Source organism: Podarcis tiliguerta, assembly GCF_965153285.1.
Source record: "Podarcis tiliguerta genome assembly, chromosome: 5".
Classification (NCBI taxonomy): domain Eukaryota; kingdom Metazoa; phylum Chordata; class Lepidosauria; order Squamata; family Lacertidae; genus Podarcis; species Podarcis tiliguerta.
The window spans coordinates 53,760,684-53,784,645 of record NC_139538.1 but is presented as its reverse complement, the minus strand read 5'-3'; the positions used below and the strand labels follow the sequence as shown (position 1 = coordinate 53,784,645).

The following is a 23,962-nucleotide window of genomic DNA, read 5'->3' as shown; positions in this document are numbered from 1 at the left end:
ACTCAAGAGAAAAATAAAAACAAGCAAACCACCCGCTTTGGAGAAAGAGAGAGCGAGAGCGCGCGGCTTCCCACGCCTCTCTTTGAGAACGGCGCGCGCCGGCCGCGCCTGTTGGCGGAGCTGGCGGAGCTCTCGCGGGATTTGGAAAGGGGGAAGGACGCGGGTTACGCCTGGGCTCCGGGAGACACAACAAACATGGAGGCGGCGGCAGCGGTGACGGCGGGAGTCGGGTCCACCTGCGACTGGCAAGTGCGTTGGAGGTGAGGCGGCGGCGGCGGAGCAAGCAGCGTCCGGGGGGCTCCCTCCGCCTGGGCGGAGCAGGAGGAGACCTCGTCGTGCCCCTTCCCCGCTGGCGCCGCGCGCTGCCTGCCTGCCGAAGTTGGGAGCGCAGGAGGAGTGGCGCCGGCGAAGCCCACTTCGCCGAGGGTCGGTCGGGGAGGCAGCATGTCGGGAGCGGCGCTCCGATGCGGTCGGGGAAAAGGCTGCGCGCTGCCCAGGAGGTGGGTCCGGTGGGCAGTGGGAAGCTGCCCCCCAGCAGCCCCCAGAGGGAGCCTTGGAGTTTGGCTCTCTGTCAGGGTCGCGGGAGGAGAGGTGGCCGCAGGCAGCCTGCGCTTTGCCCGGGAGTCGTTGGCAGCTCATCTTGCCCTAAGGAAAGCAAGAAGAAGATGCAAGAAGAAGAAGGTGATGCCTGGGCTGCTCATGCATCCTACAGTTGTGCAGAAGAGGGTTTTTCCCCCCAGTAGGTGCCGCTTGCATGACAAGCTGCTCCTGTGGACATCTACACCTCTGCGCAACTATTAAGGGGCGGCTGGAACAGGAGCACCCAGTCCGGCCTTTCCTCTCCTGGCCGCCCTTGCCCAGCGAGGGAGGATGAAATTGCCTCTTCCTCACACAGCTGTTAAGAGAGGCACACCTCTCCTGCGTTGCATCTCACCACCCTGGCGGCCCGTCCGTCTAGAAACAGTGCATACTTGGGGGGGGGGGTGTCCAGAGGAAAAAAGTGGCTCACTGGATTGTTTTGGAGCCAACAGCTCTTTTTGCTCCTAAAACTTACATCCTTGAAGGATGCTAGCTGATACTGTTGGGTACTCCTTTAGCACTACCCGAGCCACCCAGGGTCTAGAAGTGACACTGTTGCTTTGTGATCACTCAATAAGCGACACCGAGCGGGAAATGTCTGACTTGAACTGCTTGGAGATGAGAGGGGTAGGCAGTGGAAGGGGAAAGCTGCAAGTTGGGAGGTCTTTGCATGGGATTGAAGAGATGGAGGGCCGAGAGGGTGGTGTGCCATAGGCTGTGTGCATGGAGTTCTGTGGAATGAAAAATCTGAGTTCTATTCCAACTGCCTTCCGAACATTAGTTCCCTCTTACCGTCTCCTTGGTTTAATTCTTTAAAGTAATTATATGAGCCATAATGTTGAGGATTAAATTGGCAAAGTAATTGGGAGCAAGTGTTAAGAGATGAGAAGATGAAGTGGTATCTTCCAACAAGATTGGATCGTACTGTATTTGTATCGTAGTACTCTAGGCCGCTGATTTGCAGCATTGGACAAAGTTGCTGAGAGTTCTTCAGCTCTGCATCCCTTCAAGCCTCGCTGCCCTGATCTGCAAGGATGGGGAGATGGGTTAGGTGTTGCCAGAAAGGGCAAAAGTGACAATATACTGGATGGAAATTATTGCTCCCGCAGTGCGGTTAATACAGTATAGCTTTGCTGCTGGTGAAAGAGCAAGCTCTAAAGTTACTTCCTGCATTTTCAACTTCTTCCTATGGTTTGTGTCACCGTTGGCTATATATAATATGTTCTCCAGTGCCAGTGGGAGCAGAGGTACAGTGAAACATTTTAGCTGAATAATATGGCTACGTCTGCTGTAGAGTATGTAGCCAGCTCATTTTTGCTGTTGCCTTCGGGGTGAAAGTTGGCAAGTGAGAATAAGACAACAAATGCATGGTCATTCAAGGCTTTCTGGTGGCTGAAATGTTGATCTTCCTCCTTATAGCACTCATGTTCTGCCTCTTGCACATTTTAATGTATAGATTTTGCATACAGGTTTTGTCATGTTATGAGACGCGGGTGGCGCTGTGGGTTAAAGCCTCAGTGCCTAGGACTTGCCGATCGAAAGGTCGGCGGTTCGAATCCCTGCCGCAGGGTGCGCTCCCGTTGCTCGGTCCCAGCGCCTGCCAACCTAGCAGTTCGAAAGCACCCTTGGGTGCAAGTAGATAAATAGGGACCGCATACTAGCGGGAAGGTAAACGGCGTTCCGTGTGCTGCGCTGGCTCGCCAGATGCAGCTTGTCACGCTGGCCATGTGACCCGGAAGTGTCTGCGGACAGTGCTGGCTCCCGGCCTCTAGAGTGAGATGAGCGCACAACCCTAGAGTCTGTCAAGACTGGCCCGTACGGGCAGGGGTACCTTTACCTTTTTTACCTTTGTCATGTTAACTTGTATGTTTGGCAAAAATCAATCTCTCTTTTGGACAATGCGGAACTGTGAATATGTTAAGGTGTTATGTGAGCAAACTTGAGAAAAGTCTCAAATTTTTCTTTCTTCCTTGGATTTCTTATATATGAGCGTCAAATGTCTGTACTGCACAGAGCAGACAAATGTGGCATGTACATAAACATCTGAACCACTTGTTTCAGATATGTAAAAACAGCATAAAAAACTTTAGCATTGAGGCAATCCAGCATTTGGATTGCTTCCTGCATCTATAATTCATTGTGAATATCCTAAATAGGGCTTTGTACAGCAGTGTCAGCTAGGAAAAGAAAAGCATATCCTTCTTACATAGGAAAACTATTGCATAGGTTTATTCATGTAGATGCTGTATTTTACAGAATATACTTTTTTAGCATTAACTTGGTAAGGATTTTGGTATGGGAATTATATTACTTAAGCATGAAATATGAGTTATAAAACTAAGGTTTTATGGCTTTCCTTAGGTATAATGTACTCTGTGCGTATTTTCAACACTAAAGCAACACCATTATCAGGCTTCGTTATTTTAAGGCAATGGCCTCTAATTTAACTAACTCAGTTTGAAAATGCGGAACTTCACATTTTGATTTCCCTTGAGATTGCTTTAAAAACAATATTGAGTATGCAAAATTATGTCTTTTTTTATTCTGCAGTGTTCAACTAATGGAACCCAAGTTAACTTAAATCTATATGAAGCTGATGACTACAGAAAGAAGGTAGGCAAAACTATTGTATAAAGGAAAATTTGAAGCAACTGTCACTGAGAATGACACTAGATCTTGCTCAGCACTAACCTAGTGATACTTTTATTGCTTTATTTTTTTGTAAACAGCTTTGATGGTTTTTCAACCGATAAAGCAGTGAATAAGTTTTATGAAATAAATAATAAATAAATAACCCAAGAACAGCACTGCTGGATCAAACTGAAGGCCTATCTAGTCTAGCATCCTGTTCTCACAACAGATGTCTATGTGAAGACCACAAGCAATCAAGAGCACAACATCAATCTGTCCTAGAAAGATATGGCTGCATAAAGCCTATTAAGGTTATTGTCTTGGTCATATGCTAAACCATATTGTTCCCCACTTAAAAAACAGCAAGAAAAGGTCATGGCAGCAGTACACAACTTGTGACCCATGAAAATGATCACATCTCTACTAGGATCTGTGCTCCTAGTAGCCTTTGCAGAGGGATGTTCCTGGGGATGGCGTATTCTCTGCTCTGCTGCCGCCCCTGAGACTTTGAGGCAGACATTGGCAATGCCTTCTGGCTCCCTGTTGTGGGCATTGGGCATTGGGTGAGCTAGTCTGTAGTAGACTAGAACAGGGTTTCCCAAACTTGGGTCTCCAGCTGTTTTTGGACAATTTCCATCATCCCTAACCACTGGTCCTGCTAGCTAGGGATGATGGTGGTAGTCTAAGAACAACTGGAGACCCAAGTTTGGGAAAGTCTGGAATAGAAGATGGACAAGCCCTTTCACCCTGGAGCCTGGCAACAGAAATGTTTGTAAGCAGCCTTGAAGACTTAACTGTTGGAAATGCCTTTTAAAACCAATGTGTGCCCTAATCTCATTTTCTTGTAGACTAGAAAGGCATTAATCAGAGAAGTGTATTTCATATATGATGGAACATATATTTCAAGAGTGGATTTTTGATGTCTGTTTCACTGATTTGAAGTTGATTTGGAGGATTAAGGTAAAACTGCTGCACACACATTTTAAAGATCTCTTAAAAGTTATGTATCTTCATGTGTCAGTAAACTGTAATGAGCTATGCTTGGGTTTTTTGTCTGGAGGGAAGTAACGAGGAGGTTGTTGGCATATGCTGTGCGAAGCTAAGTCGGAATAAGGGAGCTATGGGTGCAAGTGGGAATCCTGGTAGAATTACTATTTCTGAAGGCAGCACTGTATAGGGAAGCTTTTTAATGCTTAATGTTTTATTTTGTTTTTATATATGTTGGAAGCTGCCCAGTGGCATGGGTACAAATAAATTATTATTGTTGTTGTTCAGTCGTTTCCGACTCTTCGTGACCCTATGGACCAGAGCACGCCAGGCACTCCTGTCTTCAAAATTATTATTATTATTATTATTATTATTATTATTATTATTATTAGATGGGGTAGAGTGGGCTATCTGGGAAGAAGGAGTCTTAGAAGATGACTAGTTCTAATTACATTCTTATTAAATACTGTGGGTATTTTTGAGGAATAATGAAAACAAATACTGTTGCTAAGCCTGGGTAACTGTCAATAAAACTCACACTTCAAGAGTTTGAAAATCTACCTTTGTCATTCCTCCCGTCCCTTCCCCAGAAGTAATTTCAGTGGCAATGAGTCCTTCCAGTGCAGTCCAAAATATAATATTAATCTCTTTCCCCTACTCAGCTGAAAAGCAGAACAAATATACTCTTTTATAAGCCATTTCCCCCAAACATTTTAGATACTCTTTCTGGGTCACACCATTCAAAAACCTTTGACACCCATTTATAGGCGGGAAGACAGGATTTGTTGTCTTTGTTACTATTTTAATTTTCTCCCCAACCTGAACATAAAAGACTATGCCAGAGTATTAACTTGACCATAATTTGAAACAGAATACTTGAAACAGGTCTTTTCATCTAATCCAGCAAAGTAATATGTGTATTTTCATTGCTTGCCTGGTGTTTACTGCAAAATTTTACAAACTAAAATTATTTTTCCTGGCAAGATTGAACAAGTATGCCTGTTCAAATATCTTTTAAGTTTTTAAAACTTCCAGGTGACTAGCTGCCTTACTGTGATGTGAACCAGTGTGTGTAGAAATGTTTTGTATGCTGTCAGCCTTCAGAGAAAAATGATTTTCAAATATGATTATATATACCACTGGTAAAGCCTTAACAGGACACAGTAAAAGGGATTTAAGATTGGGGTGAAAAGGTTGTTTTCAAAACAAAGTCTGTAAAATGGGTAACTGAAATGCTTCTGTCAGTTTTATATATGATTTTGATCTACCATTCCTGAAGCTTTCTTAAATTAGTTAATAAATGGTTGAATGTTTCCCCCCTTTTTTGTTGATAGGGAAAGTGGGACATGTGTGCTTTATTACTTATCTAATATCCTGAAGAAGAGTTCAACATGTTTTCTACATAAAAGGAAAAAATTCAGGTATGACATGTCTATAATGATTTTTTGGGAAAAGGCTGCAGTTCTTAGAACTTGCCTTTAAAAGTTTTTATCCACATCTAATCATTTTGCAGCAGTAGGTTGTATGCATCTCTTTTCTTACAGCACACCAATACAATGGAATTACAGAGATATTTGGTAGAGGCCAATGGAAGTCTAACATGAATTTTTAGTAATACGTTATTAAATCTTGTGTAGTGATAAAAGACACCACAAATTGCACAAAATCATCGGCTGGTTAAGATTACATATCAAATGGATTTGATAGTCATTTCACTTTATTCCTTAAAAAAAAATAGCCAAGTGAAAGACTGGGTGTGGGAACTAGGAATTTGCTAGACTGTGATTATCATATATAAATCAAAGAAATATGGTTATATTAATCTATTGAGCAGAGTGATCTAAATTCCATCTGGGGAATGGTGCAGCCACTGCTATATCCAGTGTTTTATTCCTCATGCCCACCAGGGTAGCAGGGAAAAGGTAGCTTTTGATGCTTATTTGTTGAGGGCAAATTGGTGGCAGTAGGTGGGCATGCCTGCAGAACCCTAATCCCCTCCACAAGTGTGGGTGAAGGGGTAGTGATTCCCCCCCCCCTTGCTGTTCCGTGTTTGTCATTTTGTTGTATTGGATATATATGTTTAGCTTATATTACGTATAAGCTTCTCTGAACATTCCTTTGGGGGGAAGAAGCCGAGTAAATCTAGTGAGTCAAAACAGAACCTGCATTTTCATCAGCAAACCAAGAGAAAAATTTACATGGAGTGGAGACACAAAAACGGAACCTTTGAAGTGAGAGGTGTCTTACTGAAGTTTCCAATCGTCAGTGCTTTGAGTATTTGTAGATTTCACAGTTCCACAGGCTACCTTCTTTCCCTTGCCCTTGTGTTGCAAAACACCAAATTCTAGTTACCAAGATGGTTCCTTAACAATATAAAATGAGCCTTGCTGGGTGAGACAAAGGGCCTATCTAGTTCAATATCCTGTCTCCTATGTTGGCCAACTAGATGTCAATGGGAAGCCTGCAAGCAGGAGTTCTGTGTTTTGTTTTTAGCTTAGTATCTTTTTGAACCACAAAAATTTAAACTCTTGATAATGGATAACTGCCTCCTGGAAACCTACTTTCTGTTTTCTGAAGGCCTTGATGTAGCATGAGTAGGTTTGTTGATATGAACAGTATAGGACTTGGGCTTTTACTAAATATTAGTTATCTTCACACAGTGAAACTTGGTATGGGGAGCCCTAATTGTTTCCTGATTCTGCTTTGATGGCTGGCTTTTTCAAGTCACTATCTACCATTCTAGCCTCATGGGGTACTTGCAAGGCTAACATGCTGCTCTTCAAGTGAGAAATCAGTAATGATTTTCAATATTGTGTGGTTTTTGTTTGAATCTTAAGCTGGTTTTTTATTTTAGGCCCACAGGATTGTGAAGTTGTAGTATGAATATGGGTGAAAAGAAACCAGAACCTTTGGATTTTGTAAAAGATTTTCAGGAATATCTGACACAGCAGACTCACCATGTGAACATGATTTCAGGCTCTGTTAGTGGGGACAAAGAAGCAGAGACTCTTCAGGGAGGTAGGTTCACCATGGTACAATTCAGCTTTCACTTTATTTAACTGAAAGGCTGGTTATTGTAGAGGGGAGGTTCTTTCCACCTGTCTCCCAATAGCCTGTTATAATATGCAAACTAAGTACAAGATAAAGGAAGAAACTTATTGGCGTTTCCCTTCTCTTTTTACAGCAGGGACAGAAGGTGATCAAAATGGACTAGATCATCCTTCGGTCGAAGTCTCACTGGATGAAAACTCTGGAGTGTTAGTAGATGGGTTTGAAAGAACTTTTGATGGAAAATTGAAATGTCGGTATTGTAACTATGCCAGCAAAGGAACAGCACGTCTCATAGAACATATCAGAATTCACACAGGTATGACAGAGTGCAGATTTTGTATCTCTCTGCTGGTGGTATATATACCTACACAAGCTTTTTTACTGTGTTAAACACGTGTTTTCCAGTCAGGAGAATTGTATCTATCTGTTAATGATCTTTCCCCTTCTATTTTTCCAGTAAGCAAACTTGATTCTTAAAATTTCAGCTAAATGTAGGAAAACCAGACTATATGAAATAACCTGTGTGACTGTCTAGGGAAATGGTTTTGCCAGTTCTAGATACTGCTTACACTTGCAATGTTGCTGATTCTTTTACTTGTTCAACTTACCCTATGTATCTTCCAGCATTTACTGGTCCTAAGACATGAACCATAAAACTGATCTCTTTCATTTGACTGTTGTTTGTCACAGCTAATTCTGTCCTGGTTTCCTCGCTGGCCCCAATAGGACTAATTTAGCCAGCTAGCCCTGGTGATCATCTAATGTTTATTGGATGGATTTCCCCCCTAAATTGATTTTTGAATTCTGACTTTATTGTTATTCACGTTTTATACTGTTTTATGCTGTTTTCTGTTGCATCAATTGTTTTAAATTTGTTGTTAGCCGCTCTGAGCCCGGTTTTCTGAACTGGGAAGGGCGGGGTATAAATAAACATTTATTTTTTTAACTATTATTAAGGATTTTAAATGGTAGCTTTAGATATTGTAGTGCTCTGTGACCCAACTCTAGTCAGTCTACTCTTCTTCCATTTGTTTCTTGCAAAACACATGGTATCAATACAATCTTGTATTCTTTCAGGTGAGAAGCCACACAGATGCCACTTATGCCCCTTTGCATCAGCATACGAACGTCACTTGGAAGCTCATATGCGATCGCATACAGGTGAAAAACCTTACAAATGTGAATTGTGTTCATTCCGCTGTAGTGACAGAAGCAACCTGTCTCACCACCGCAGGCGCAAACATAAAATGGTGCCTATAAAAGGTACAAGGCCTTCCCTTAGTAGCAAGAAGATGTGGGGTGTCTTGCAGAAGAAGACCAGTAACTTGGGGTATAGTCGAAGGGCGCTAATAAACTTGAGTCCACCTTCCATGGTGGTTCAGAAGCCAGACTACCTTAACGACTTCACTCATGAAATCCCAAACATTCAGACTGAAGCATATGAAAGTATGACAAAGCCAACAGAGACTGGCGGGTTACCAAGAGATCCACAAGACCTTATGGTAGATAACCCTTTAAACCAGCTATCTACTTTAGCAGGACAGTTGTCTAGCCTGCCCCCTGAAAACCAAAACCCACCCTCTCCTGATGTTGTACCGTGTCAAGATGAAAAGCCTTTTATGATGCAGCAGCCGGCCGCGCCAGCAGCCGTTCCAGCGGTGTCGACCAGTATTCCTCAGAGTTCATCCCCTACAAGTCCTGATCCTCGCCCTGCACATTCTCAAAGAAACTACAGTCCAGTCGCAGGTCCCAGCAGCGACCACAGTGCTCATGCCAGCACCCCGAGCATAAGTAATAGCCAGCCAAGTACTCCAGCACCAACTCTTCCAGTTCAGGATCCTCAGCTTCTGCATCACTGCCAGCACTGTGATATGTATTTTGCTGACAATATTCTTTATACGATCCACATGGGATGTCATGGCTTTGAGAACCCTTTCCAGTGCAACATATGTGGTTGCAAATGTAAAAACAAGTATGACTTTGCTTGCCATTTTGCCAGAGGCCAACATAACCAGCATTGATTGAATATAAGTTATACCATGCATTCATTTATCTGTGTTTGTTTAAACACATTGCTGTCTGTCTCTTCGTTGCTACTGGAGAGGTTGCGTGCCCTTTTGGAGGAATCCAGTTAAGCAGATTTAACATCAAAGGCAATTACCTTTACACGCTTTCATGATTTGCTAGGGACCTGCTTGTTTACCATGGCGGCATTCTTTACATGGTTCCTAAAATAAGAATGAGGTTTGTAGTGCAATTATTATTATTACTATTAATGGAATCAGTACAACACAATATATACTGACCTAACATAATGTGGATCTTGTCGATCAACACTTGTGTCCAAGTACTTAACAGATACTTAACATTAAGCTGAGCTACTGGAGTAGCCTTTAGTTTAATTCCGTCATACATAATGTACTCAGATATTTTCAGTGTAGAAGCTATATGCAACTGTGTATAAACTGACCACCCCGTAAACTGCTATAAAATATTGTGTAAAGAGTAAACAAAGATAAAGTTGATGTCTGCAACAAAACTTAAATCTAGGAAAAGTTTAATTGCTGTGAGGCCTTTAATAAAGCTCCTGTGGTAATAGAGAGTCATGACGTGGAAAACTAGAAGAGTAAAAATGTGAAATAGGGAACAAAGACATCGACTTTCCATTACTGTTGACCCCCTTTTAAAGGAATACAAGGAACCAGTGCCTAGTATTAAATGTCTGTAATTTTTAAAACTGTGTGCAGAAAGAAAACATTGCAAGAAAATGGGTAATGTGTTAAAATACTGTACCATAATCTTCATACCTAGCTTGCATTGCATTGCAAAGAACTTCATTACCATTTAAATGTTTATGTGTAAGTTGTTTTGTCTTTACCTTCTGGTAGTAATGTTTTTACCTGAAAATGAAGTGGCAAGGAGGTTATGAGATGATAATCCATTCAGATTTCACATGGGTCATTTTATCTGTGAATGATGAATGTACTTCTTGAAAAGAGTGTCCTAGTCCAGGTAAACAGCAGTCAAAAGAAAACATTCCATACTAGGTTTTTTGTTATAGTTCTGGACTTGACAAAGCAAAAAGTTTATATGAGGAATCACTGACTAATTACAGTGGATAAAAACTCTAAGACATAGCAGTCAACTGTTTCTGCCTTGATCTAGATAAGTGAATAGGCACTTTAAACGAACTATGCTAGCAAAAACTATGGTGCTAGCTTACAGCACATGAATCCTTAATATACAGGGGAAAACACTTTGACATGCACTTTTATTGTATATCTTCGTTATTTTATTTTAAGGGAAAGAGAGGACTTTATACTGCTGTCACTTGCATAAGAAGTAAATATGCACATGCACATACAAACTTACGACAGTGTGCTTTTATTGGTTTCGCATCCCAAAGTACGTGCCTTTGTGTGAATAATGGTCAAGTATACCCCTGTCCATCTTCAGCTCTTTTGGTAGAGGAGCGTTCCTTCTGATAGCCAAAATAGGAGCACAGATTAGAAAAGTCCTCTTGAGACAGTTAAGTCATCACTGGTCAGTGCAAAAGAAAAACCTTATCAGTAGGATCCTATCTCGTAAGATGTAAGAAATCTTACGCCAAAGTCTACTTGAGCAGTTGGGTCCGTCCCCCCCACTCCTGTAGCCACATGGCACCACAAAGGTCCTAAACTATAATAAGGTGGAGGATGCACAGTATTTACTGAGGCAAACAGCACATAGTTTGAGCAGGATAGGCGGCTGGCACTGTACTTAAAGCAGACTAAAAAACTTACCTTCCCTTGTTGGAATTTTTTGTCTCTTTAAGTTTAGATTCATTTTTCAGAGGAAAAGCCCTCTTAAGCAGCTTTATTTAAGACCTTAATTTCAGTTCCTGACATTCTCTTACGTATCTTTCTCAAAGTTAATGTTCAGTGTCTTAATACATTTGTGTAACCGTACTCAATGTTTGCATTCCGACGTATAGAAGTATTTCACCAGAATATTTTTGGAATTGCCTTCTGCCTCTCTAAAATGGCATAGCACCAAATTAGTCTTGCAACTCTAGTGCCATACATGTTGCACTCAGGAAGTCAGTGACAAACTTATCATTAGTCTTGTTTGATTGGGATTGCATGCTATGACAGCAGAGAACCTAAAATATACTATGTATGTTTTAATTACAGTGCTGGGTATGTTGAATGGACTAACACAGCTAAATAAAGGCTGCTTGTAAAAATCCTCACGTATATCTTAGCTGGGTCATCTTTATGAAATGTCTATAAATGATCTGATTGAATGAGCTGTTGTAGAGCAATGGACAACAGCTGGTGGCAACTCCACTCCCAGCCTGTTCATGTCTTCCCTGGCCAAAACCAGACCAGCTGATCTTAGCTGACCATGAAAGGGCAGCCATGCTGAGAAGGAAGACAAAGAGGCCGATTGACAGCATAGATAGGGCAAGAAGTGGCCATCAAATAAGGTCATGTTGAATAAGTGAGGGAAGGAGAAGCTTTATTGGGACATCTCTACTTTTTCCAGTACAGTGTGTTGGCAAACTCTGAATATTACTGTGTACTAGAAATACAAAATATTCTTTTTGCTGAATGTTACTGTGTACTAGAAATACAAAATAGAATTGAGCCATAAAGGGCTATGGTCAGGGTCATGGCTTCTATTTTTGTAGAGTTCTTGTACTCCTTAAAGTCAGGCAGATAGTCAAGAGGTGAGGCTTGTAAACATGTAAATAACCTGAGCAATTGCTACAGGTCATGGCAGCTTTTGAAAACACGAGGCCACTGTTGCGGTGGGCAGTGGAAATGGAAACCCTGTGCACTACTGTTTTTTAGAGACCTTTCAGCCAAAGAGCTAGTAGCGACACCTGAGCTGCAGCAGACACTTAAGACTTAAACCAACAAGAAATGAGCTGGGACTAAAAGCAGATGAAGGCTCACAGATGATGTCACTTACCATTGGGATCTACAATGCCAAAATGCTCAGGAATGTTAGTACAAGGTATACTAAGTACAATAGAGCCTTTACTGCTTCCACTAAGTAAGGCATAAGGATGGGATGTTGCAGACTCTGGCTTTACCACTGATACAGAGCAGCTCGTTTCAGTAACAAAACATACAGGACTGGTGTTTTGAAAAAGCGTATTAGCCTCATTCTATGCTACAGCATCAAAATTAATTTCTAAACAACAATTTCCCACATTCTTTCCCCATATTCAGGTCCCAAATAAGAAAAATTTCAATAAGAACTCTATTAATTAAAGCAAAACAAAGCCTTAATGTTATAAGGAGCTTGCATTATGTTTTAATAGTTTCTCCAGATGAATTTCAGCTTCTGCATTCAGATAAACGACAATGTGTGAGAGATGGTGATTGAAACCACAGCCCATAACCCACTTATTTTCGAATTGTCAACATGGCTTCAGTGCCTCTGTGGATTGTGGATTGCTGCCTTACTAGGTTGCTATATTACTACTGTTAACTTACTATTTTTAAACCCTTTGTTACTCATAGCACTGAAAACAAAAAGTGATATACAGTCATACCTTGGTTCACAAACGCCTTGCGAGTTGAATGTTTTGGCTTCCGAACGCCGCAAACCCAGGAGTGAGTGTTCCGGTTTGCAAGCGTTCTTTGGAAACCCAAACCTCTAATGTGGCTTCCAATTGGCTACAGCAGCTTCTGACACTTCCTACAGCCAGTTGGAAGTTGCGTCTTCGTTTCCGAACGTTTTTGAAGTCAAACAGACTTCTGGAACGGATTCAGTTCGACTTCCGAGGTACCACTGTACCTTTGATGGAAACAATTCACAAAATGTGGAATATATAGCCAGAAGTACTATATGCATACCCTTTGTAAATAAAAATGAAACAGCAGTCTGGGAAGCACTAGATGGAACAAATATGGAAAGGCACAATACTTTTGATTCTGATGGTCTTTAATGTACAGTATTTTATAACAGTGCTAAAGCTACACACACAACTCAGCCAACTTGGTAAAGAAAAAGTGATTTATATGCATTGCATATGCAATATAACATTGTGCCACCAGATTGCACTGTAGAGTCCCGTTTTTATCTACACTACTTGTTTTCCCTATTTAAATTTACAACGCTTTTAACTGGAATGCTTCTTTAATGTGTCTAGATCCAGCCATTGTTTGCCCACTATGCCCCTTGCCCTCCAGTTGTTGGACTACAACTACCATCGTCCATTAGATCTTCAGCCATGCTAGTAGGGGCTGGTGGGACTTGGAAGTTTAGTAACATCTGGGTCATATGTATGAGTCAATGATCCTGGCTGCAGACATATTTCAAATTATAGCAAGGGTAAATTTCACTGTATCTATCTTCTCCCTATGGATCCTGAAGCTTCTTGGTACAACTGGTATTTTTGGCAGTCAGTCCGAACAGAGTGAGGGAATTGGCTCAGTTTTTTCCAATGAGACATCAGATGCCAAATCTCAGCAATATCTAGTATTCTTGCCAAACCCACATGCCACAGTGTTATACCCCCCTTCACTGAATGTATAAAAATGCTACTACTTCTCACTTAAATATTTCTTAACAATGCCATCTGCCTGTTGGCTGAATAAAGAGGTTACATTCATATTCAATTGGTTATTTTTCTCATTTTCTCTATGCCTCAAATCTTCCAAAAATTCCACTTTCAGCATATTTAGTTCATCTGCCAAGCTCTTCATCTCCTTTGGGGTAAGGTTATTATCTAGGGAAACAAAATATACAGCACATGGTGATTTACCTACTGTTATATTAAATTTATCTTAAACCAGGCAGAGGGCCTTCTCAGTAGCGGCGCCCACCCTCCCATCAGATGTCAATTAAATAAACAACTATCTGACTTTTAGAAGACAACTGAAGGCATCCCTGTTTAGGGAAGTTTTTAATGTTTGATGCTTTATCGTGTTTTTAGTATTCTGTTGGGAGCTGCCCAGAGTGGCTGAGGAGACCCAGCCACATGGGTGGGATATAAATAATAAAATTATTATTATTATTATTATTATTATTATTATTATTATTATTATTATATTGGGACGGAAGATCAAAAGTTTAAGAGGTTTAAGCAAAGCCACTATTTTTTGAAAATGAATAGAGGCTTACCTCCTCAGGAGTGAGATCTCCAAAAGAGGAATCTTCAGAGATAGAAGACAACTGGCATGTACAGGGCCTTTGTGCATAAACAGTGTCTTTAAATAGTCATAAACCGCTGCGCATGTATGGTTTTGTTGCACTGTGCCTTTCTAATTTAAGTGCATGCAAAGCAAGTTAAGCAACCTCTTGCAAATAAGCATACCTTTAGCAGTCTTCATGGTCTGAGAGACAGCTCGCCTGACAGCCTGGTCTGCTTGATGAAGAACACTGGCTGCACAAATAGCTCGATCCATTTCCTAGCCGCAATCAACAAGAAAAAATGTTTTTAAAACTGGGCTCATCTATATATCTATATCTATATATATATATCTTCAAAGGGTAAATTTGGGCATTATGAGCACATGCACTAACTGGGGTGAGCTTTGTGCACCTTCCTCCTTGCATAAAGGGAGGAGAGTTGAAGCTTCCAAAAAATTTTTGCACTTTCAGACAAGTGTGAAACTACACAGAGGGAATTTTGGTACAGAGCACTCTTGACGTTTGCCATAAGAACCTCTACTGAACATTCTCCACTTTTCAGAAATGCTGTGACACAAGAAAGCTTACAACCATAAGACATGTGAAGACACTTTGATTCAGTGAAATGAGGTGAGAGAAGGCAGACTTCCCTCTTGTCTGCTACAGAAGGCTAGCACTCATTTCCTTTGCCATCCATTGTTGACAATGGGACCTGATGGTTCTGGTAGTTCTCTCAGTTACAGCCACCAAGTTGTCCCATTCAGAGTAGACCAATTGAAACGAATAAAGTTAAGTTAGACATGATTATGAACTTCAGTGGGTTTACTCTGAGTTAGACTACCATCGGGTGGGATTCATCTAATGAACCCCACTAGCAAAAGCTCTGCATAATGACTTCCACTTGTACAGTAAGCCTTCCCCTATACCCCATTGATCGGGGTGTGTGTCAGGAGAACCCCCAGAACTGTGTATGACAGGGGAAATTATTCAGTCTGGAAAGCTGATATGCTTGTGCAAATGGAGTGCTCTAATGGCACAACACTGAATTCCACCAATTGTCTTTACAGCACAAACTCCTTCTTTATGAGCAGAAAGTGATTCTTAGATTTCTTGTGTAGGAAACGTTCTCCTCCAAAGTGGACAATTCTCCACTGGTGGATTATTTTCAGCAGAAGTGCCAGGCATCAAATGTCTATTTTATTACCTATGTAATAGTTCCATATTACCTTTACTTCTGTATTCTCTTCCAGGGGTTTCACTGGATTTTCCAGAGCAGTAGATAGCAAATCAAGCACTTGAAGACTGAAAAAGTCAAGAAAACAAAAATGTTAAAGAAAGACTAACTATGCACATGCAATGTAAGCATTCGCCTAAGGATGGGACACTGGCATCACATAAGTGTCCAAGGCAAGAATTTTGCTGAGATCAATGAGGCTGGACAGCAGAGAAAAGAGTGAGCAAAGCGTAAATTGGGATCTAATCTTGGATCTCGGGGTGAGCCGCTGTAGATTGGCAAGGGTTTCGTTTTCTGATTCTCTTTTTTTATATATACAATAATTTTTATTAGTTTTCAGTTAGAATAATCCAATGGTAGCCTCATTATAACATTGCCAAATTATAATACAATTAGTAAACCCAACCATTCAGATGCCGAATTATATACCGTATTTTTTATAACACTCACTTTTTTCCTCCTAGAAAGGAAGGGAAAATGTCTGTGCGTGTTATGGAGCGAATGCCTGCGGGTGGCGGGGAGATCTGCTGCAGTTGTGAGCAGAGGATCCATGGTTCCCCTTCCTTCCCTCCTCCGTAGTTACAAAGCATGGATCCACATGGATCCTCAGGATTTTTACATTGGGCTACTCCAAACTCACTGTCAGATCACATGTCTGTGGCCACAGCATGAACCACAAAAATCATATATCCACTATTTCGTTTAGAATACTTTTTTTCTTGTTTTCCTCCTCTAAAAACTACGTGCGTGTTATGGTCCGGTGTGTGTTATAGAGCGAAAAATACGGTAATTTAGGTGGCCACCCACTTGCTAGAATTGATGGTTTGGTGATTTACGTCATAGTTCTGTGTTCCAAAATTTTATTCATCTCAGTTGCAATCCAGTCAAAATAACAATCCCGTATACAACTGTAACATTAACAACACCCATTCGTCACACAGGATGTTGCCTTGCATTGAATCAGACCATTGGCCAATCTAGTTCAGTTTTTGTCTACACTGACAGGCAACAGTTCTCCAGAGTTTCAGACAGCCCTGCCTGGAGATGCTGGGGATTGAAGTAGGGACCTTCTACATGCTCAGCATGTGTACTATCACTGAGCTATGTCCCTTTCCACAGCTAGGTGCCCTGCAACAAAGCTATTCCAAGGCAAATATCAATGAATAGAGAAGCGCTGCACAACTCCAGAGTTCTACACTCTGCTAGGCCCACAGATGTCTGTGAAGCCTCCATTTAATTCAATGTAAATAATTGCTTTCATACATACTTATCTTCTACTGAACATTCTGTAGTCTTCAGAATGAGGCTGTTCTGCTCCCAGGCGTATTTCTCTGGATTTGGAACTTCCATTTTTTGCACCATTGCATGGATGGTTTCTTCAGGTAATGGTTGTTTTCTCTGACTGTTTCTCTCTAAACAAACATCAGCCTGACAATCTAAGAACAACTGACAGAAGCCCAGGGTATCTAGACAAATATAAAAATATTCCTGGATGATAAGAGGGTCATTTTAATCTCACCATGGTTTCTGAAAAGTGTAGGCATAACACACACACAGGAATTTTGCACAAAATAAGGTGGTCTTCTGTATCACCATGAAGTAAGGATGTGGGATCCTAAGTATTTCAGAGTTTAGTATTCATTAGAAATAGAGCTTGCACAAGACTATGTAACACAGATTCTCAAAGACCTGTTTTGGTTGCCTATTTGCCACCAAGGCCAATGGGATTCCCTGAAAAAATAATGACATAGGCACCAGGCAAAGCTGCCTGATGAGAGTTTTCCACAAGAGGGCACTGCAACTGAAAAGGCGCGGGCAGCAGCAGCAGCAGCAAGATGTTATTGTCCAGGTGGCTGCTATGGTGGCAGGTAATCCTCCAGGTATCCTAGCCCCAAGCCATTAGGGCTTTCTAGGTAAAAATTATCACTCTGGAAACAGACCAGAAGCCAGGGAAGTTATTCAAACACTTTTGAAATGTGATCCCAACTTCTGGTACGAGTTAGCAGCCCGGCAGCTATGCTTTGAACTAACTTGCAATTTCCAAACTGCCTTCTGTAACACGTTGCAGTAATCTATTCCGGAAGTTACCAGAACTTGGACTGCTGTACATGTCCAGAGGCAGGTGTACCAGCCTCAGCTTGTGGAAGGCACTCTGTGCCACACAGATAAACTCTTGTTCTTCCGGTGACAAAGCTGGGGACAACAAGCACCTCAAGATGCAAACTCGATCCTTCAAGGAGAGGGCAGCTATATCTATAACTATTGAGCACCACCTTCCCACACAAACTACCCACCAACAGTACCTCAGCAATCCAGTCCATTACTGAGCCCAGACACCAGTTCAACGCTCATCAGAATCAGATGTAAAAGAAAGATGGTGCATATGAACTCCCAACTCCAAAATATTGGATGCCCTTGCAGTGATTGATCTAAATATTAAAAGGGGTGGCGGGGGGGGGGGGAGAGATGAAGCCCTATGGAATGATATAAAATAAATGTACCAAGAACCCAAGCTGCCATTATCCAGGACCACCTTCTGAAATTAGCTACTCAGTTAGGAACTAAGCCATTGCTATTCAGGGCCTCCAGTTTCTAAACCAGCTACCCTGTTCAGGAGGCAATAGTCCAGAAAACAATTGAAAGTTCCAGACAAATTGGCTTGGTTCTATTCTCCATGTCTCGTTCCTGGCATTGGTCATGGCAGGTGGAAGGAAACCGACATCTGCAAGGAGTACAATCCCAGCTTCACTACCAATGCAGAAATGGCCAGTTCTGTATCACAAGTTGCTGCCCGGAATGCTATCATAGTTTAGGTGTTTTATGTAGCAGATTATTAATCTTTGGGACAGATAGGAATCCCTAAGAAACAACAAGAGAACTTTGTTCTCTGCACAACAATGATAGGAATCTCTTTTAGCCATAACATCCCAAATCATGGTTTGCACTGCTGAGTCATAAGGCTGAGCTGCTACCTTAAAATATAATATCAAACTTACACTGGCGAGCTAACTGGTACACTTCATATCTCATACTCCGATAATAAAAGTTGTCATCTAAAATAAAATATATTGGTCTGAGAGGGATAAAATCTATTAAATATTGACAAGATGCAGAGTCTTCAGTTCCTGTTCTTGGATATATTAATTCTTGTTCTTTCAGATAGCAGGCAAACCTTTTCCATGTTGTTTCAGTTCTGTTTGGAGGAGGAGAATAATGGCATCCTTTAATAAAATTTTGAAGGAAATGTTCAAGATACAGCAATAATTCATGACGATACAATCTCCAGTGTGACATCTATAAAGTAAAAAGACAATTATTCATGGTTAGAGTGCAAGATATTGGATAAAAACTGGAACCATTAAAAGCAACAAAGATTTTGATATTGGCTGCAGTGTTAAATGGACAGCATTTGTCCTCTTCATATTTTAGATGATTTGCTATTCTTTCTTAGCATCAATCATGCCTATAATTCTCTGCATGGGCCACCCATGCCATTTTAACCAAAACTCTTCTCTCCTTACAGGCATTGTGCTGCAAAATCCCAGTTTAATATAATATGCTGCTACCAGTCTTCCCATCTATTAGTGTAACTACCACAAAACAATTGTTACTCTTGCAACAAACATGCTAACCCCTCTACAATGCATGTAAGTAGTAACTCCAGCAGGGTAACCATGTGAAAATCAAATAGTAATAATTACACACTATTAAGTTTTTATATACTACCACAAATATCTTTCTTATTTCTTTTGGTGCCATAAAGGCCAACAGATTTATAGCACAACCCTAACCATGCCTACTCAGAAGGAAGTCCTACTGAATTCTCCCATGTAAGAGGAGTTAGGATTGCAGTCCTATTGCAGTGTAAATTTCATGGACTTCACTGAAGCCACAGGAATGTTCAAGAAGGGCTTATTTTGCAACAATTTGTCTTTAAGGTAATAAAAAACTCTTGGTTGTTTCTGCAAATGAATATTAAGTAATTTCACATCTTCTAAACAGCTTGTGTTATCAACAAATGCCCAGACTGAACTGACTGCTTTGCGAAATACCACCACTGATTTATTTATGTATTGCCTTTCAGCCCAAAGGGCCCTGAACTAGCAACCAGCATACTGAAATACTGTAAAACAAGACATAACACTATGCTGGTTTATCAGTCCGTACAGGAGGATCAAAACAGCAAAATGTTAAGATTCAGAAAGGGAACTTTCAGCAGAAAATAATAGGAAGCAAGATGCGTTTAAAAAATATGCAGGCAAGTCTTGCTTAACTTCATGTTACTAAAATATACATAGATGCTTTAAAAATGAGCTCACCATTCCTGATGCAAATTGAAATACGCAAAACCTTCTGCCGGCAGCTGGAGCAAATCACAGCCGATTTAGAAGAATGGTAACTTTTGTCATTTATCGCTGTCATGCTACAGCAGATTACTTTAATAAAGGATGTGGGTGGCGCTGTGGGTTAAACTACAGAGCCTAGGGCTTGCTGATCAGAAGGTCAGCGGTTCGAATCCCCGCAATGGGGTGAGCTCCCATTGCTCGGTGCCTGCTCCTGCCAACCTAGTAGTTCGAAAGCACGTCAAAGTGCAAGTAGATAAATAGGTACCGCTCCGGCAGGAAGGTAAATGGCGTTTCAGTGCATTGCTCTGGTTCGCCAGAAGTGGCTTAGTCATGCTGGCCACAAGACCCGGAAGCTGTCTGCAGACAAACGCTGGCTCCCTCGGCCTATAGAGACCCCAGAGTTGTCCACGACTGGACCTAATGGTCAGGGGTCCCTTTACCTTTACTAGGCTCCCTCAATACCCAGGTTTTTTTTTTTACTATTTTAGCAAACTTGGTGAGCGCCTACTCAAGGCAAACCCCGCAGCTGACCCTAAAGCAGCAGATCTTCTAGCTGGATTCAGCTGCGAGGCGTCAGAAGGGAAAGGATCCTTGGCAATGACAGCGGTAGGAAGCTCGCACAGCGACTGAAAATTAAAGCTGGGGCGCATCCTGCTGCCCACCTGGAGCTGCTATGCTACCACTGAAAGATCCCGCGGGCAAGAGAAGACCTTTCCCTGGCCAATGAGAATCGCAAGACCACATTGGCCAATAAGGAGCAGGGGGAGGAGGCTACTGACCAACGGCTGCTGTTCGCGCTGTCCCGAGCTCTCCTTTGATTGGTCGAACGCTTCCGGAGGGATGAGGTCGTCGTAAGCGAGGGGGACGCAGCGCCACCCTTTGCGCTCCCTCAGGACCCGGCTCAGGGCCTGCGCCGTCGTCGTTTTACCCGCGGCAGGTAAACCGCAAAGCAAGCACAGCCCCAGCTGGTGGCCTCCGGCGCGCCGTAGCTCTTCCGCCATGAGGCCCCGCCGCTTCGTGCCGCGCGTTAAAACTCCCGTGCCTGGAGGGGACCGACGGCTCTCAGTTCCGCGCTTCCGCAGTTGACTCCGCGCGCTAGCACTGCGCAGGCGCTCTGGGGAGTGACTTCGGCGCAGGGAGTTCTAAAGAGACAGGGCTTCCTCCTACTTCCGCGCACCAGACTTCCGGGTTGCTTTTGACGCTGGGCGCTAGAGGGGTAAAAGCGGCCGTTGCACGTAGGAGACAAGCGGGGAGCCCCGGCACCCCTTTGTCGCTTGCAGTGATTGGGCAGCAGTTTAGGGTGGCCACATGCAATAGAGGACAAGGCAAGTTGGTTCTGATTGTTGGTTGCGCTGTGAGTTGCTTTTAATGAAAACTGCTAAACGGTATTGATAGAGCAGGCATATCGATCTATTGTATGAAAATAAATTACATTTCTAATGATTTTTCAAAGAGTTGTTGCTTTTAAGTATTACCAACTTACAGTAAAAAAAACGCGTGCAAATTAAATAGCAAAGTATTTTATTTCTTACAAAATAGTTCACGGAGATTGCTATTGAAATACATACAACAGTGTAAAGTACTGGCATTTTTCTGCCGGTATTTAATAGCGATTTGTGCAAAACTGCATATAAAATGGTTCTAGGTATTAGAAAAAGTAGTAGTTGAAAAGTATTGTTAGAAGTTTGATTTCTGTTGGCATTTTAGAACCTGTAAGCAAACGTTACAGCCCTCATTCTCAGAAAAATGAGCTGAACTGTGGGGGTTAAAACCCCATGTTGGGCAAAAGATTCCTGCATTACAGGGGGTGGAATAGATGATCCTTGTAGTCCCTTCCAACTCTGATTTGGCAGACATCTTCATTAAATGTGTTTTAAATGTCTGCTAAAACTTCCAGCAAGCCTATCTGGGCATATAATTCATTGTGTATTACTAATTTTTAAATGCTACTGCTTTTATCTATTGCTAATTATTTTATTGCTTTATATACACCGCTTAGATATATATTTTTTGAGCCAGCAAAATCTTATATTCAAATAAATACCCGTACAAATAATTTACTGTTTCTAACAATATAGCATTCACAGCAATCGGATTGTACATTCATTCACCTCCAAAACAAAAATACTGTGGAATGGGTGTGATTAGGTATGATTTTGACAGTGTGAGCTGTTCCTACAATATTGTAACCAAGATCTAAATTCCTATATATTAAAATTAAATAAGGAGGATGCATAATTATGCCCCCTGCCACAGGTTTGGAATATAGAAATGGAAGACCAGACCATTAATTTAGGAGTACTTTGCCTACTTTAGTGCAAAAAGGCATATTGGAAAATATCCATTTACAGTATTTTGGAACTTAATAACTGTGAACTTGGGCAATGCCAGCTGAGGACAAACAACATTGGAATCAGCTCCTATTCTCAAACAAATTAATGTCCACTTTGCCAACCATGTAATTAGCACTCAGGGTCTGTAAAATCCTGCCCCCGACCCAATTTTCAGTATCAGTTCTACCTCCATGCACTTCCTTTGGTTCTGCACTCTCAATTCCATGCATTGGCCACCCCCTTAGTGAATAACTCAGAAAATGGTTCCCCCTCCTTCATTGTTTTTCATTCACAGTTTGTTTTATGTTTAAAGCAGCTGAATGTTAAGGAACAATTATTCACAGAAAAGCTGTGGGCAAAGCTAGATGCAGCATTAAGTGCATCATTAGAACTCGTGTCATGTTTTAAATATATATAAAATGGGCGTGTAGGGGAGTGATTTCCATCAGGATTGCAGTATAGTGGAGGATAGGTTGCAGCTATGAAAATAGCCTTAGGGCAGGCATCCTCAAACTCGGCCCTCCAGATGTTTTGAGACTACAATTCCCATCATTCCTGACCACTGGTCCTGCTAGCTAGGGATCATGGGAGTTGTAGGCCAAAAACATCTGGAGGCCCGAGTTTGAGGAAGCCTGCTTTAGGGTGAAAGCTGCCTTTGTCATCAATGAGAGCTTTTTTCCATGGCTAGTAGCTGTGCCTTAGGTGTGTTTTGTGTGCAAGCTATTTTAATCAAGACCTCCATTTCTTGTGTGCTGCAATCCCAGTTGTAAATCAACCCTTGTGCATCCTTAAAAAAAAAAAGATATTAAAATTCGGAAACCTAAAATGATTTCTAATTACACATTTAGCATTGCATCAGTTTGGCCCTGTGTTGGGAGGGATGTATTTATGTATATGTCCTGATGGCTAATGTGACACAACACAAACAGTATTCTGCTGTCTAATACATGAGTTCTGAGACTGGTCCATGGACCACCAGTAGTCTACAAACTTTGTTTAGGTGGTCCGTGTGTCAGTATTAAATAATAATACTGATTTTAGATGCATTTTTATTGCTTCTTTAATTTCTTATATTGTATTTTAGTGTATTGTAATAGAGTAATGCCATAAAATACAATAGAAGAAGCAATAAAAATAGAATTTAAAAATCATACAGCATCTAGCACAGCACATTACCATCATTATAACAGGCAAAAAAATAATCATTCAATGGGCCATCAATACCCTCAGCAATTTTCAAGTGGTCTGCAGGGGAAAAAAAATGTTGGGAATCACTGATCTAATGATTAAGGCAGTCTTAGTCTATCTAGAGATTCAGGGAAAAAATCCCATATTCTTTTGTTACCGTTTCAACAGTTTTTTTAGAAATTAAAATGAGGTCTTCACTTGTATATCAATAAAAAATAATACTTTCAAAAATATGTAACAGGTTTAGCACTGGCACCCTACCCTTCTGCTACCCTCTTAGATGTTTAATGTGTCCATCTAACCCTCTTGAGAATTTCTCAGGATGGAGTTGCATAAACAGGTCTGGGTGGGATTGGTGGTCGTAAAGGAGGTCTTGATGGACGTGGCCCAAGGTTTGCTTGTATGGGTGGCCTAAAGGAGATAAAATGCAGTATTAAATGTGTGTTTGGTGGCATATTTCAGAGGCTGGTCAATAGAGAGACATT

General features: G+C 41.5%; 3 protein-coding genes across 14 annotated transcripts in view; 1 reads left to right on the top strand and 2 right to left on the bottom strand.

Annotated features, from left to right (window-relative positions):
• Window positions 1-126: 126 nt before the first annotated feature.
• IKZF5 (IKAROS family zinc finger 5) lies at window positions 127-11,475 on the top strand. Of its 8 annotated transcripts, none has more exons than XM_083439719.1 (7): window positions 127-260; window positions 3,130-3,192; window positions 4,059-4,170; window positions 5,532-5,618; window positions 7,052-7,215; window positions 7,382-7,564; window positions 8,326-11,475. In XM_083439719.1, the coding sequence occupies exons 5-7, from the start codon at window positions 7,077-7,079 to the stop codon at window positions 9,267-9,269; spliced, it is 1,266 nt and encodes a 421-aa protein (XP_083295845.1). In that variant the 5' UTR covers window positions 127-260; window positions 3,130-3,192; window positions 4,059-4,170; window positions 5,532-5,618; window positions 7,052-7,076; the 3' UTR covers window positions 9,270-11,475. The 8 variants fall into 8 exon arrangements, with proteins under 8 accessions (XP_083295845.1, XP_083295850.1, XP_083295848.1 ...); XM_083439723.1 differs by having other exon boundaries at window positions 161-500; XM_083439720.1 differs by lacking the exon at window positions 127-260 and adding an exon at window positions 1,304-1,826.
• Window positions 10,503-21,315, bottom strand: PSTK (phosphoseryl-tRNA kinase). 2 transcript variants are annotated; one of them, XR_014510973.1, is made up of 7 exons: window positions 20,736-21,315; window positions 18,607-18,904; window positions 16,878-17,076; window positions 15,603-15,678; window positions 14,561-14,654; window positions 11,855-13,972; window positions 10,503-11,811 (listed from the first exon to the last, which is right to left on the bottom strand). XR_014510973.1 is itself a non-coding variant. In XM_083439751.1 (6 exons), the coding sequence occupies exons 1-6, from the start codon at window positions 20,955-20,957 to the stop codon at window positions 13,788-13,790; spliced, it is 1,074 nt and encodes a 357-aa protein (XP_083295877.1). In that variant the 5' UTR covers window positions 20,958-21,315; the 3' UTR covers window positions 10,617-13,787. The 2 variants fall into 2 exon arrangements, 1 of the variants encoding a protein (XP_083295877.1); XM_083439751.1 differs by having other exon boundaries at window positions 10,617-13,972.
• Window positions 21,316-21,460: 145 nt separating this feature from the next.
• The window catches only part of LOC310677167 (disintegrin and metalloproteinase domain-containing protein 9-like), a 33,134-nt gene continuing 30,632 nt past the window's right edge, over window positions 21,461-23,962 (bottom strand). For all 4 annotated transcript variants that reach the window (XM_083439626.1, XM_083439625.1, XM_083439627.1 and 1 more), the window contains exon 23: window positions 21,461-23,888. In XM_083439626.1, the coding sequence (XP_083295752.1) occupies window positions 23,795-23,888 (94 nt within the window). In that variant the 3' untranslated portion in view covers window positions 21,461-23,794. The remainder of the gene's footprint in view (window positions 23,889-23,962) is intronic.

Bases quoted from the DNA above. Each gene is read 5' to 3' on its own strand.
- IKZF5 (XM_083439722.1), top strand. From the start codon at position 7,077: ATGAATATGGGTGAAAAGAAACCAGAACCTTTGGATTTTGTAAAAGAT. The intron at 7,216-7,381 runs GTAGGTTCACCA...CTCTTTTTACAG, and splicing joins AGCAGAGACTCTTCAGGGAG to CAGGGACAGAAGGTGATCAA. The intron at 7,565-8,325 runs GTATGACAGAGT...GTATTCTTTCAG, and splicing joins ACATATCAGAATTCACACAG to GTGAGAAGCCACACAGATGC.
- PSTK (XM_083439751.1), bottom strand. From the start codon at position 20,957: ATGGCGGAAGAGCTACGGCGCGCCGGAGGCCACCAGCTGGGGCTGTGC. The intron at 17,077-18,606 runs GTAAGTTTGATA...ATATTTGTCTAG, and splicing joins GTACCAGTTAGCTCGCCAGT to ATACCCTGGGCTTCTGTCAG. The intron at 14,655-15,602 runs GTAATATGGAAC...GATTGCGGCTAG, and splicing joins AAGAGAATACAGAAGTAAAG to GAAATGGATCGAGCTATTTG.